Raw genomic sequence first — 17,431 nt, forward strand, 5'->3', positions numbered from 1 at the left:
TATTCTAGACGATCCAAAGAAATATTTGATTGTAAATGCAAAAAATATAAGTATCAAAGGTGACGAGTGTAATAAAGTTGGTGTATCATATGAAGCGTTCTTCAAACAATACAATAGATGTGGAGTGAAAAAATCTAGCTGTTTGAATAACCAACCGTCACATTTGTGGAAACATGATATGGTATATTAAGCATTATTTAAAAATAGTAGTATATTCTTTGGGTTAGATAACTAATAAAATAATGTTTTACAAATAATTTTATAATTCACTGCAGCTAATAAATAATTATTCGCATCGATATAATTTTTTTTTTTAAAATATAGAGTATTTTACTAAATACATTAATTAAATATTAAATGCAATTACTACAATTATCTTATTTAAAAATCCACTGTGGCATTAAATCCTGTTTAGTAAATTAAAAATATTAAGATGTTTTATTATTTTGTATTATTACAAGGATGCAATTGAGTCAGAAACTCCAGGAAGGTATTTTTTAGAAAATTTTGTTAAATTTCCACAAGATGCAAATATAGTGCAAAATATTAACGGGACTGAAACGTTAAATTTGCATTATGAATTGGATTATACTAGTGAATTATTTATCCATAAGGAAACGAATTATAATAGTATACTTTCGACAAGGTAATATTTATATTTTATATGAAAAATATTTTTAGAGTTTAATAAAAGATTAAATAATTATATTGTACATTGTATTAATAGTTAATTTGTCAAGAATAATTTGTTTAAGATGCTTAAGAGAGCTTTTAAAATCATACAATTCATATTTATTATATAATTATATAAAACTTATAATAAATACAAAGTACTTTTTTTTATTCTTTTTATAATCAATATTGTATACCTTCATTAAGGTAGTAGGTTTATAATGTATAACTTTATTACATTCAAATTTTAATTTAAATAATACATACATTCAAAGATTTATTTTTAATTTAAAAGATATTCTTAAACATTTAAATTTATAAATATATTTTCAATTAGCCTTATATAATTATTGAAATAAACAAAATATTTATTATTCGATCAACAATGTATAAACAAAGCAATATCTATCATTTCTAATTATAAATTTGATATCCCATAGCTTAATTAATTTAAGATATTTAGTTGTATTGCAATTTGCAATAATGTTGATTAAAATATATTAAATTTGAATAATATTATCTTTATAAAATTAATATATACATATTTTCCAGGATTAATAGACAGAATAAGTTATTGCTCAAACACTACTAATAATATATTTTATATTTTAATATTATAGATCTCTTATAGAAATTGTAGAAATATATTCAGATGCAACTAAAAGTGATCAAACTAAGATAGTCGCAGCAATCTATAATATTGGAATGATGGCTGAATTATTCCAAGTGCAATTATTAGACTTTCCATTAAATCCAAAAATAAATTGTACTCAAATTCAAAGTCGTGGTGTATACATTTTACCTTTTCACCGACACAATCACATTTTTAATTTAAATGGACCACTTATCAAGTCCAATATCAATTGCACACGTAAAATGATTTTTTGAAACGTATAGTAATACAATATGTAAATGTAAAAATTTAAACTATATATTAAACAGTGCGAGTATTGGACAAATGGAACAAAGTAATGGCTTGGAGACACGTTCTTATTAGCGAAGCCAACCGCTGTTTTTGTGTGTGGAATTGTGAATGTGCTTGTACAACAATTGAAGATCAATTATTTGCATCGAACTGTAAAACGATGTCACAAAAAGCTTATAATGGTGCTGGCTTTCGAGGAGCTAAGCCCCAAATGAGTACACTCGATTCTATTTCCAAATTGAATATAATTAAATTGATATTTATTTTTTTATCATCATTTTTCATCATAAAGTTTTTAATTAGTAGAATGTACAAAATGTATGAACACACTTGAAAATGTGTCAATATATTATAATATTATACAGATTTACAAAAATAATAAAAGCAAAAATGATAAGTTAAAAATTTAAAATAATATTTAAAACCTAAATATATATATAATATGTATACATATAATATATAATATATGTTATTCGACGAGTATGATAAAATAGTAATTCTTTTTTTCTGTACCTCCGTAGTGTAAAACAATTTTATTGAATTTTAAATAAAATGAGTTCAAATTTAGACATTTTTATATTTTGTTAATTGTTTTGGAAATAAATGATTAATTGTAATTATTTTCTTGAATGCTACTTATATAAATATTTCTATAATAACAATTAAAAAAAAAACAGTATGAATAATATTATCTTTACATTTCTACTAACTATGACAGTATGAAATAAAGAAAATTATATATAAAAAAAAACGTATAACATGTACAACAAAGTTACTTTTTATTGTGATTGCAGGGACATTTAATGAAATATATTAAAATAAAATATTTATTATTCAACTACCTACTTATTTTATTTCTACTCGATATGTTAGAACTTAGAAGACATCAATAATTCAGATTTTTAAATACAACAAGTTATACTGAAACAATAGTCAACGCCGTAGGTATGAACTATGAATAGCAAAAAACCAAATACAGCATATGCCGTAAACCCTCCTCAAATACGTGACTTAATAGTAAACATCATTAACCTACCTAACTCAATTTATTTCTTCCTTCAACAATTCAAGATTTGTAATTTATGACTTTCGAGTATTGTAAACATCATTTCCTGCATAACTGTCGAAATAATATATTAGCCTTCGACCGACGAAAATATACCTACCTGGGTATACAATGGTTTGGATGGTAAACGTAATGTATATGTATTGTGGGATATTTTTGATAATTATTATGACGGATGTAGGACGAGTCGCTATTTTGACTCGACGGAAACGTGCACAGAGGTGACGGCGTTAGGTTAAAATAGTGAGTTGTGTTTTACAATAATTAATGTATATAATACGACTATTTGATTGAAAATATGTAAATTTTTATGTAATTTATTCCTACTCCGATGACTATAACATTCCCATATTATATCTGTATGTATAATATATCAAACATAGATTCTCCCCTATATTTCTTGTATTGGAATTGTGCAAAAATAACGATCAATAAATTAATTTCACATAACACTCGTAAATAATAACAATTCCATAACCATGAGAGCCACGACTACTAAATAACACTAAGAAAGTACTTTAATATAATAAAACAACGCTTATTATTTCTTTGTGAACAGTAAGGTAACGTCTCAAAAGTGTTAACATATTTGCTAATATTTTTTCACATAATTTAAAGTCATTATAAAATAATATTTTTGAAAAAAAAATAATGATAAAAAAGTAGCGCTTATAATTTATTTCCATATGTATATAGATATTTCAAATTATTTTAAAAGAATTATTTTCAAAAACTTAAATACTTTTTGAGATAATAAGTGTATACTGTTAAGATGATCAACAATTTATAGCAAACAGCGAAAACAGTCTACAAAAAAAGATTAAAAAGATAAAAAGTCCTCAAAAAGGACAAAAAATTCGGAAAACTATAATATTTGAAATAAGTTTATTGTTTATTAAGTAGGTACTAAAACAATAAAATTAATTAATGAATTAAATTAAAGAGTACATATTTATCATTAGTCATTGCTACTGGTAATAACTTCAAATTATTTTCGCAATAGGTATAATACATATTATACCGTATACTTTTAATGTCATATAACATTATTATAGTAAACGATGATCGATGATATTATGAAATAATACCTATTAATTATTATTATAATAAAAAAATTCGAACACGTGCATAAATTAACCAAATATATTTCCGGTGTTTAACTGTACCTACAGCAACAAGAAAATAATAACTTATCCATAATACCATAATATATAATTTATATACGTATAAACAGTATTGTTACAGATACCGCATAATGCTATATTATATTATGTTAGCAGATTCGACATTATACATGTATTTAAAATACGATTTAAGAATGAATATCGTGGTCACATTGTTTTTGTTTACATTATATTATTACATTCGTTTGGTTTATTATTTTTTTTTTTTTTTTTGCAGTTTCTACATATTGTATATTTTACTTTATAATATTGTGCCATATACGAGCGCCGCTCGCGATACCTATATAGGTATATTAAATGCCTGCCGCAAGAAAGACGTGTGTGGTTCGTGACCAGAGGTCGATTTTTGAGATCAAAAGAGTGGTGGATATAGGTACACGTGGAAGATGCGGCCTTTATTATAACTTATAGTATTATACGCATATATGTGGTGAATATTAAGGCGATATTAATAATCCTATTCACGACGAGATAGAGAGCTAGTCTTCGGGAGGCACACACGAACTTGCGATTACGCACGAGCTGCAGGAAATCAAAACCTTAAGCGTGTTTCATTTGGTCGCGGCATTATAATTTATAATAATATTATTGTTATATATAGGTATCTAAACCTAAGACTGGATGATATAGTTCAATTTCCCACAATTACCTGTCTCAACCACTCGCGGGCCATTATTTAAAAAAATATAAAAACCACTAGACGAAAAGTGATGGTCTCATATCTTTTCTCTTTTATAAATTGTTTATCTCTTTCTAATAATAAAATATATTATGTTAAGTTTGTCTAAGTGTGTGGATTTTCGTGATCTCAAATAAATCTTAAGTAAGATATTAATATTTAATAGGTGATAAAATAATTATCACGGCGTCCTGTATAGGCTTTCTGAGTACACGACTATTATGTTTATATTTTTCTGGTATCACAATATAAATCTCATAATAATGATATAATGACTAAAATGTGCATTATACTAAATAACCGAGAATGACGTAATATGTAAGTAACTGGCGACAGTAGATTTTATTTCCACGTTAATTTGTTACATCAAAATTGTAATTTATTTCATGTGTACATAGTGGAAAATTATCGTTATGCTAACTTCAAACCTGTTATAGCCTCTTTTATTTTTACCATAAACTTTTCTCCCAAAGAATCTATACGAATAAAGGCTATAATATATATATATATACGAATTAACGTCAAACGAAGTTCACCTTTGTTGTGTGATCATATGATATATATTATTATATATCTATTCGCCCAGTCACACTCATCCTCTAAATTACTAGATGACACAATAATAGGTTTACAATAGGTAAATACGAACAATATATTATTATTATTAGAATTTAATAATTTAATAAGAACTATAATACTCTTTTTAATTGAAATACTTAACTTTCTACAAATTTTAAAATTTGTAGCTGTCATTAATGTCGTGTAAATAGGTTTATTATTATATAATTTTATCCCGCTAAAAAATGCTCACAGTTCTATTTTATATATAATATATGTATATAAACGAATACGTTGCGGTCGGGGACGGATGATTTATTAAAACATTCATTGTACGACGGTTCGCAAAATGCGACAACCGTTTGACTCGACAATTGTGTGAATCGCGATTTATTTCAATCGCCTACACGACCAAACCTGTTCTTTCATTTGCATAACATAAAATTAAAAAAAAATATCAGCCAAGTAGCTATACTGTGTTTATAATATATATTATATATATTATACGTGCTCCTTTCCGCCAAACGTGCTAATCTATCATTGATTTGCAGTCCGTAGATAAAACACACGGCGTGCAAATAACGTTTATAAATTATAATAACGTCGTATTATAATCCTCTACCGGTGTTTTTGAAAATGCTATAAATACTCATGAAACGCCACTGGAATATAATAAACGCGTGTATAAAAGAAGTCGTACACGTGCGACTAGCGTGAAAAAATTCAAAATAATGCTTCGGTGACCAATCCGTGAATAAATTTAACAACGCTCGTTAAAAAAATAAATACACGATTTCGAAATTGTTAGAGCTAAACAGTCAAAAGGTTTTGGTATGTTTTTACCGCTCCCTTGCCTTCTATCTTAAACCAAATGGTCAATTTAAATTTTATAAAATGCGAAACATATTTTATAAACAGTGGAAGTCATGGAATATTAAAAATTTCAATTTTAGAATGTATTATTATTTACATTATGTATTATATAATAGTAGATACAATAAAGGTAAAATATTTACGTATGATTTATGTATTATTTTAATTTAATATAATATTTATGCAGTGCTGTAAATAATACTTTTAAAAAGTATTTAAGTAAATACACAAATACATTTTTTTTCAAGTATTTAAAATACTACTCAAATACTTTTGGATTTTTAAAGTATTAAACTCAGTAGTAATTTCTTCTTACTTGCTAATAATTTATGTATATATAATTAACATGATATTATTTAATATATAATATATATATAATCTAATGAATTAAATCGTTATATGTACATAACAGAAGTTACCTACATAAACAACTATTATAAATATAAATGTTTATTTTATGCAAATTTGGAAAAAGGGACCAAATTTTCATTTTTATACTTAACGTCAGTAATATTATCATTATATTATCAGACGTTTTAAATAATTTTAGCACTATTATCCGTTTGTTTGTCCACTTTATTGCGTTTGGGTGACTTAAATGTGATGAATAAATTAAAAATAAATATTGATGAAGAAAATATGTCTGTGATAAACATGGGTTTCTTCAATAATAATTATATGATGAATTCGTATTTGGATAGGTAGGTACTATATTATAGGAGAGCTAGTATATAATGTACGAAATGTTTATGTTTTTTTACGCGACTTGTTAAGAAACGACAACGATAACCATAGCAATAAAAACCAAAATTATAGTGGTCACTATTAGTATGATTATGCGACCGAGAGAGATTATGGGTACACCTTAAATCCAGAACACTAAGACGACGACAACGATCAAGGGCTCACGTGGAAGTAGGGTTATTATAATATTACGCATATACCTGGTATAGGTTACATACCTATACAGCGCGCGGGTGTGCGTGCATATGTTGGCGAGTCGGTTATAACCAGTCGCAACGGGCGGCTTTAAGCACGCATAATAATATAATACGGCAACAACAACAACAATAATCATAGTAGTAATAACAATAATAATAATAATAATAATAATAATTACGGACCACTGGGCATTCCTATATAGCGCATTTCCTCGCGACGGGGTGTTGGACGCTCGAACGGCCGGCCGGAGGTCGTAATACCCCGAAAAGCGATATCGTACGTGATTTTTCCCACTCGGACGAGATTTAGAGTCATAGTTAGGGTATGGTCATTTAACACTACGGCCATATACAGCATCTCGACGTCGCGTGAACAACGAAACTCACCTGCTGCAGCTGCAGCAGTGACGCGATGCACGCCATTATAATTATAATATATCATTTATTGTTATACCACGAACATGTAATACATACATTATAGTAATGGATGTACATGCGGTAGGTCTCACCTATGTACGAGATGATGTGCAGTTTCTGACTAGGCAATGCAAACACCAAACATCCGGCGATATAGAGCAAACGCATTACACGATCATCGCTACGACGACCGCATTTTTCCATTAAAACAGGCGTACACGCAAACCTATGAAACTGCATAATATGAGTACATCACATCATATTATGCGTGATTAATATATTTGTACATAGTATTACGTTTACATAATATTAAGCATTGTACCACTGTAATAGTGCAAGGTAGGTATACTGAGAGAGAAGTGACCGGCAGACGTAACTATAGGTATAATAACTGTCAGAACATCTGAAAGCCTTTAAAAGAGTCCTACCTCTTTTATACTTCCTAGTAAACCGATTATTAGATATTAAACATTTTATTATTTTCTTCAAAACCGTTCAATATTTTTAAATTCTTTTATGGATTTGACTTATTTATGTGATGGTTAATTGTTGTACATTTTAAACGAAATTTTTCTAATTTTTTAATATTCCTAACAGGTTAGGTTTTAATCTAACAAAATCTCCTATAATATTATACATTATATAATATTTAATATTAATTAGTTATACAATTATGTTTTCAGTTTATCGTATAATACCACTCAGAATAATTATCAAATAAAAAGCGGAATATGGAGTTCATTTTATAATATTTAAAAAAAACAATTTGTCTGGCTGAATTAAGAATAATTAGTTACGTTATTTACGTGAAACTATTGACAACCCATGTTTGTTCTAAAACTTTTATTGATTGTTATAATATATTCATTGGTTGAGTTTACATTTAGTTGGTTCGCGGTAATACAATCGACAAAAATGAATAAAGGACATACATTTACCAAAAAATTTAATTTGCTTTGATTAAAAAGATGTCATCATTGTAAGAAGATAACATTGTTTAAAAAAATGTACAACTGTTCATGTGACACTATATTATGCCATAAAAAATGCCATGAAAGATTTATACAAATGGAAAAATCAAATGAAATTACAGCCATTCAAAGTGAAACTATAGAAGACAAAAGAGACGGTTTGGAAACTAAAGAAAATGAGCAAAATCTGATGAATCAAGTACAAAACACTAGCTTAGTTGTTAACTTATTGCAGATAAACCCATGATCCGTATAATTATAATAATAATACGAGCATAATTGAACATACTAATATTTACAATTTGAATTTTTGCACAAATAATTAAATTTGGACACCTAGACTATAATGTCCTTGTCTATTTCCCATTGCCAATGTCGTAGAGTTTTTTTGTATAAAATGTATATCAATAATAATTTATGATAAAATTTTTGTACGATGTAACACTCAACATTTATAAAATATAATACAAGATAATATTTATCATTGTTTAGTATCATAATTGCGTAAAAACAATATAATATATACATTTGCGGTAACGCCCCACGTAACAGAAATAAGATAGAGCAATAGAGGGGACCACCTTCTAAAAAGAAATTAATTCTGCTAATCGCGACCCTAGTAAATATATCCTCAATAGCTAAAAATAATTCAATCATAATATTGCTTAAAGGATGTATACGAAGTGGAATCTGGTGAAAACGTTTTGGACAAGAAAAGTTGTATATTAACTTCAGCCGTTAATGGAAAAGATCTGCAGGCTACTGGTCTAACAAATAAGTAAACAATATTGTTAATAATATCACAGGAATAAGTTATATACATTAAGAGGACGCAACATATGTCTATTTGTATTAAAAACAGTGCGTTCGTATTTCAAGTGCCACGAATTCAATATAATTATCGTAGACACTTATAATACACTGTTTGAAAGGTGATGATCACTTTCGCTATGTTTTGTTGGAATCAGATTTTTTAAATTATATACAATTTAATATTTATAAAACACCCTTTTGTGATGCCATAACTCTCACTATTGTTAATATTATCATCAGAAATCTGTTTCCAACAAAACATAGAAAATATATATTTTATCTATAATAGACCCGATGCTTGTTAGTGAGATGTTTTAATTTTACGCTATAATTTTTATTTGAAATTTAGAATTTTAGCATACTATAGTAAATATATTATTATATACATATTTTATCTACCACCATTCAGTGTCCTATTTTATTATAAGAGATAAGTCTACTAATATATAATTAATTAGTTATTACTTATTACCAAAATCATAGTAATATAGTTACAAAAAGACTGCAATTTGTAGGAATTACTTATGTCTATATAATATATATGACTATGTATATTCAATTATCGAGAAATCGACTTACGAAGAATAGAAAAATTTATTTTTGAATCAAATTAGTTTTGATAAGCTAGCTTCTATAATATGCAACCGAAAATCTTTAGTTTACTACTAGTCTTCAAAGATTTTTTGACAGTGTCAAGGCAGTTTAGTTTTTTTCAATTTATTCATTTGTTATTTATTTTTTTTTTAAACGGATAGCTTGCGTAGTTTTAAAAAAAGGTGGATAGCGCCGTCAAGACGTAAAGTGTCAAAAAATAAAATTTATCTAAAGTTAATAATTTAAAAAAAAAACATCAAAATGGTAACTCCTTGCCTCATTATTTTATTAAATATAGAGGACATTTTTGGATCAAATGATTGCCCCCCTCTCCCTAGAAGATAAATCAAATCTGCTACTGCCATAACGTATATTTTGTTAGAATTAGACACATTCCTAAATCATTCAGTTAACACCTTTTACATTTTGTCAAGAATTTTAAGTTATTCAATTCATAAAGTTAGGTAGATACCATTATAATAAATGAATATTTAAATTACTTATTTTCTACTTGGTCTATTATAAATACAATTTTCCAACCAGTCAGTAGAACCTCGTGAGTAATAAAATCAAAAATTATAAGTCACATACCCTAATTCCACGTCATTAAATCAAATAAAAATTATTGATTATTTATTTAATTATAATGAAATTTTGTCAATTTCGAATACATTTTTATCTATAAATAAATCCCTAAATATATGTATAAGAAAATACGTAGAAAAATGTATAAATGTTGTGTAGTAATCTATTAAATTGATAAAACTAATAATTATAAGCAATATTATATGTTTAAGAAAAATCAATATGGTTAACATTCATGCGATTACTGAAATATGCAAATATACATATGTGGAAAGTGATGTTGAGTCTGATCTTAAACAAGAATCAAATATCGGTAATTATAAAATATACTAAACTACTTATTATAAATAACTGCCTGAAAAATGGTCACAAATAACCCTAACTAATGATCAACGGAGCTTTACAATTTTATTGATTTCTCGGAGAATGAAAAAAAAATAATTATAACTTAATCAATTTTTATTATAGATTATCGTACTCCTGGCAGTAGTCGAACTGATCATACCAATAAGATACAGAAGGTGACAGTAAATGGAATGAATGACGTAGAATTTAAAGAAATGCAAATATCAATGAAGTATAATGGTATCACAAGTGTATCTGTCAATCTGTCACACCTTCGGTACAAAAAAACAATTATAATACAGAATTATGCAATACCAATTCTTATAAGTGGAAGAGATATGATAGCCAGAACACCAACCGGTTCAGGGAAAACTGTAAGCACAAATATTTATAGTATAAACGAATTTTAATTTGTCCATTAAATCTATTTCTACATAAATTAAAAATAATCTACAAAAATTGTTTTCATCGTAATTATGGAATCGGTTACTTACGTTCGATGGCCATCATAATTGATCATAATCAGAATTCTTTTATTAATTTTTATATTTTTTATTGTTTATTAATCGTTAAAATATGTTCATTTTGGGGGGGGGGAATAAATTATTCCTAACGACACCCTAAATTACGTATCTGCCGGATGATTCACTAAGCATGCCCCCAATAATTTTTTTTAATTAATAATGAATTTATTCAAATTTTTATGTATGACATTTTTAAATAAACTTACAAACCATGTTTTCAAATTTTTTATTTGTATTATTAAAGAAGTATCCCGTATTCCTGTGACGGCCATATACAAACTTCTGCTACTTAGTTAAATTGTATACTTATGTTTATTTTATTAATTGATAAAATATGTATTTATGTTATTTATCAGACAGCTTTTGTTGTACCATTACTGAGTTGTATACTAAAAAATGTATTCGAAATAAATGGCGACGGTCATCCTTCCGAGTGTTTCGATCCACTTGCTATAATCGTTGTACCTACGATACAACGTGTCAAAAATGTTTATAATGTTGTAAGTCGTTTAATTACAAACACAGAAATAAAATGTGAACCATTGTTTAAAATAAATTTAGTTCCTGACCCAAAACGTAAAATTCAGGTAAAAATAATAATAATCGTATTAATTTTTTGAATCATAAAAGTATAATTTGATTTCTTCTCTCTTACAGAACGGTATTCATATTCTTATTTCCTATCCAGAATGTTTAGCTGGTATCGTGACCCGTGGTTGGATAACTTTTTCAAAATTACAAATAATTGTACTCGACGATGCGGATTCATTATTAAAAGCCGGCTATAAGCCTTAAATTGAATTTATTTTAAACAATCAAACCATGGTATTGACGGTAAGTACATATAATACTCTCTTTTTTTTAGTAGTTTTTAAATAAACTTATAGGTTGAAAGTACTGTTACTACATACAAAAATATCATGTGGCATATAGTCTATTAAAAAAAATTAACTTATTATTAATGATCACTTACTTTTAAATTCTGATCCTAGTGATGATGAGTTTATTGATTTTACAATTATCGATGTTTTTTTCTGTCTTTCATTACCTTTTGAAACAATAACAATATTTTGATTTTCGACCCCTTTTGGGGGTGATTTCTAGTAGAAAATTGGATCTATAGTTGGTATTTTATGGAGTTCAAAAGTATACATTTTTCAGTACTTCTCTTAATTATTGAGAAATACAACAAAAAAATTAAGGAAATACGGAAATTATTTGATAAAATATATAGTTTATTTATTTTGATATAATTCAAAAATAAATAATAACTGTAGAAACTTGAAATTTTCACCAAGTATTAATGTTATCATTTTCTATACCTAGATGGTATAATTTTCAAAATGTACTAACCCTTTTACGATATTTATAAAAATTTTAATTTTTAATTTTTTTCTTAATTGCCAATAAAAATCTTTTTAAAATTTTTTTATTAAAGTGTTAAAATTGCTTATAAAATTATGTTTCTTATAAGTAAGTTGATACTGAAATCAAAATATCTAAAAAAATATATCACAATTTTTATTTTGTGGTTATTGTAATAAATTCAAAAATATAGATGTTTAAACAAAAACTAACAATTTTAATTAATTTATTTAGTTTCTATAAATGTCGATGAAAAATTTATAACTGAAAATAAATGCTTGATATGTATTCAGGGTTCTTCACTAATTGTTTATTTATACTAACAAAAAATATTGAATATTTTTAATCACAATATTTTTTTATACGTATTTACAATTACTATGTTGACAAAATTCGTCCTTCAGAGCCTTTCCGAGTTCACCATTTTCAATACTTCAATATGCAAAAATCTTTATTGTAGTATAAAAATAATTAAATAAACATACATAATATTAGTAAAAATAGAAATTTATTTAAAATGCTATAGTAGTAACAGATACACAAGAAACTGGAAAATCCTAAGTTTCAGAAAGCTGAAATTTAATTTAGACTTAAAAATTAATGACTTCCACGGTGTTTTGAAGCGTGACAACCAAATTGAATTTGTTCCTAAATCACCAACTGGCTATACATTTTAGTACAAATATAAATTTTTTTTAGGACAAAAGAACAACAGTTTTGTTTTCGACCACCGTGGACAAGGATGTTCAACAAATTGCAATGACTTATTTGAAATTAAATCATATATCAATAGATATTGAAGAAATGGTAGAACTCGGAGAAGCATATACCACGCAAGAGACAAATTATTAAAAAAAATATATATTTACATTATTGTATTTGTTAAATTAAATTCTTAAGTTCAATAAATATTGTTATACGTTACAATTTTAATTTTATTTTCTTAACGTTGAATCATCTTAATAATTGTATACAATATATTATAATATGACTAGCTAGTTAATATTTCTCTGAATAAAAACAATTAAATTTAATACTTAATCCACGGTACCATCTTATAGTTTAGCTCGTATTATGCTTACCGCATAGGCGCAAATAGTGGTAACCTTGGGGGCTTTATCTCAGTTCTATACTGGATTTCCAATGTATTATATAGTTAAATCATTAGTTTTTTTTTGGGGGGGGATCTAATACTTTGAAAGATACTATCAATGTCTATAAAACATACAATCATAACAATGATAATTGTCAACAATCATACTTGAACATTAATAAAGGCAAAAATCCAGGAAATAAAACAAAGAAAATATGGAATATGTTGAATTTGATTAGGTATTAAAAAAAAAAAATAGTATAAGTACCTACTTATATAAATATTTACTCATTTATCCCAGAAAATTGTTTTCAAGTACCTATTTTAGTTGTGTAGGTATTTTATATTTGTTTCAAGATATTATGTGAATGTTTTTATGACTAGGGACTTTGTTCTTTTTCTTATGCAATTTGTTTTGAGAATTTCAATATTGTCCACTATACCTACTCATAAAAAACTTTCAGATCAAGTGAATCTAATTGTGGTATAAAATTGATTCATAAGCATAACTATTTTTTTTGTATCTTTCATACATATATACTATGTATGCTTTTAATGATTTAAAAAAAAAAAAATAATAATAATGGTAAATCTACATATTTTTTTACAATGTCTGAAACTTGAAGTTTATAGTTTCTATATCCATAAAAATTTTTGTCTTGCTATACAAATTTAATAGCACGAACATCTTAATACAATATTATACTTTAATATTTAAGCAGATATAATAAAAGGGTTAATGAATGATTTATTTAGGTTTTATGGCAATTTTCACATCCTGAAGCAGTAAATTAAGACAATTTATGAAATTAATAGATGAATTATCTAGATGAATATTTTCATTTGTAGAAAAATTATAATTACAACTAAATCAAATGTATAAGGAAGAAATCTGTAGTAAAAGGTTCAACGATAATTGACAGAAATTTAATATTATGTACTATGAATGTGTAAGTGTGATGTAATGCACTATTTTTTTGAAAATGTATTCATCGATTTTTTAAAACTGTTTAATATACATATTAGTTTTAAAAAAATATATCATTATAATAATACTATTAATTATATTAAAAACATATGATGTAAACTTTATAATCTAGGATTTCCCCACACCACACTCAATTGTTTATTAATTGTAAACTAATATATAATATAATGTAATGAAGTGGTATCGAAACGTTAAAATGATATTATGTGACCGAATTGAGTGAAACTAAATAATTTTGATATCGAATCAAAGATGAACATTAACTAGTTAAAAAGTTAAAACTTAGTTTAAAACTTTTTAACTTTATCTAGATACATTTAATTTTCTTATAAATTTAGCTTACAAACTATTTCAATTCACTTAAAAATAATAAGCCATCAAGTTAAAATGTTTGGTTACATTAATTTATTAATGTATACACGATTTAAATAAATATATACTAAGATAATTTAATAGTAATAAAACTACAATTTCTTTTGTTTCTTGCATTATAATATTATAAAGAAAAATTGTAAAAATTATTCTTTAATAGTGTTAACAATTAACACTAAAATATATTTGATGTGGAAGGAAAACTAATGAATACTCGTATTATGACTAATAGTAATTAATTAAAAAACTAATCCGTAAGCAATAGAATAAAAATAGAACTGAAATTTTTAATGTTAAATAATCTTTATGTTCGCTCATAACTTAATATACATTTATTTAAAGAACACTAATAAAAAAGCATTCCAATGAGCATACTAAATAAATAAAAATCAAGAATTTCTTGTAAAGTTTTTCCCGGTGTATGTGGACATATCTATATGTAACAGCTCTAGTTGCGCCTATAATGCATATACAAAGTCATGGTTTCTTATGTTTTTAAGCTCATCAAATGGTTTTGTAATTCTGACATTTGACGCGAGAGTTGTGACCAATTCTATTATTCCTATTAATTTTTATAAACCGCTTATCTCCTCGTTTAAAAATAGAAACTGTGATATTTAAAATGTTCATACTTAATACTAAGTTTTATAGCTTTAAAATATATAAGATAATGTTAACTTAAATTTAGAAAAATATTTTATTAAGAAAAATGGAAGGTGTTCGGCTTTCTTGTACCGGTTAATTATATATCAGACAAAAAACGAGTTTGTCGGTCTATGATTTCCGTGTTATAAATATGTAACAACCTGAACATTTAATTTGTATTAATATTTTCTCATTGAAACACTAAACATTAAACATATTATGTTTAAAAAACAACTCTATAATTCTACTAATCAAATTGTCTCTATGAGATTTGAGCATATACTAAATTCTGTCGCTATGTTTTTCTGAAATTAAACAATGATAATAAATACACATACACGAATAAATCTTCAAGTATATTAATATTATTATGTTCGATATAATAATCTATTATGTAGAAAATATATCCCGCGATGTACGATTTCGAAATATATGACATTATCTGACGGATTGGCTACGCACAAAACGATTCCAACGATCGTCCGCTAGAGCGCAGTCAAAGTACTCGTGAGCGAACATCGAACGATAACATACAATAATAATATTAATAGTTATTACTATTAAAAAATCTCCCCGATCTATATTGACGCGTAGTCATTGGCAACTGTTAAAATATGTTTACTGTTCGATATTACCACAGGGCCGCACGTTTCACCTCATAACAGTAGTTTTTTAAACGCGTTTATCGCCGTCGGCCAAGAAATTCGTTCGTACGGAACAAAACGTCAAATTACGAACGAATAATTAAAAAATAACCGACTACCGGAAATGATCAGTTCGACGCGGCAAGGGAGTCCCGGGCCCGGTCAACGTGAGACCGAAATGTTACAGTTCCGCGGGGCCGGCAACAAGAAACCGTACACATTTTCCAGCCAACCTCAAGCCCTGTCCATTAGAGCACAGTTGGATCGAGACAAGTGAGTGGACGAGCGTAAAACGTAGTATTATTAATTTTAAAAATTCCGTCGTTTTCGTATACCTACACAACAGCGATATACATAGACCATGTCACACACGTTAAACCGAATATAATGTCATAATAAAATACATATATATAAATGAAAAATACAGGTTTAGAAATCCGCGACACATTTCGTTTTCGAAGTCTGTCTATATTTATAAATTAAATATTTAAACAGTGATGTAAATGTACTATATATTATTCTGTTATGAAATTATTTAATTGGTATAAGTTCAGTAGTTTAGTTTCAATATTTAATTTGCAATTATTAAATCCGGACCCTTATATAGCTAAAGAATTTTTCACAGTTAAAAAAAATAATATAATAACTGCTATTTTGATTGCATTTTTTTTTTATTATTATTACCTAAACACTATAAATAAATGTATTAAAAATATAAATTCAAATACAATTGTTTAAAATAGCAGTTGCAACAATATTTAATATATTATACTTTATACTCAAATCGATTCAAAACATATTATACAGGTACGTTTATTGATATAAATGATATACCTATACAGTATACAACAGTTAACGAACATGATAATTAACTTGCGGTGTTATATCGACAAAAAAACATTCGTTAAAGCTATCGAATTAACTTTTTATTTTTAACTTAATATAATATGATACATTTATCAATTTAAATTTAACACAATATATCAGAAATTTAAAATACACCTACTTTCTACATCTTATGTTTGAAAAATTGTAGAGTCCTTATATAATTAAAGTTATTTTTAGACTAATTTTTTTTTGTTTACAATAATAATATATGAGTACATATCTATGTTAATCTAATTATTATATTGTTTTTTATCGAAAAAAAATATTTATATATTTTTACATTATTTGT

The 17,431-nt window shown here is 26.2% G+C and overlaps 1 protein-coding gene across 1 annotated transcript; it reads left to right on the forward strand.

Moving 5' to 3' along the window:
- Positions 1 to 10,500: 10,500 nt before the first annotated feature.
- On the forward strand, positions 10,501 to 11,942 carry LOC113552428 (DEAD-box ATP-dependent RNA helicase 37-like). The gene is made up of 4 exons (XM_026955310.1): positions 10,501 to 10,591; positions 10,747 to 10,997; positions 11,504 to 11,734; positions 11,805 to 11,942. The coding sequence occupies exons 1-4, from the start codon at positions 10,501 to 10,503 to the stop codon at positions 11,940 to 11,942; spliced, it is 711 nt and encodes a 236-aa protein (XP_026811111.1).
- The last annotated feature ends 5,489 nt before the right edge of the window (positions 11,943 to 17,431 follow it).

This window comes from Rhopalosiphum maidis, chromosome 2 (assembly GCF_003676215.2).
Source record: "Rhopalosiphum maidis isolate BTI-1 chromosome 2, ASM367621v3, whole genome shotgun sequence".
Taxonomy (NCBI): Eukaryota; Metazoa; Arthropoda; class Insecta; order Hemiptera; family Aphididae; genus Rhopalosiphum; species Rhopalosiphum maidis.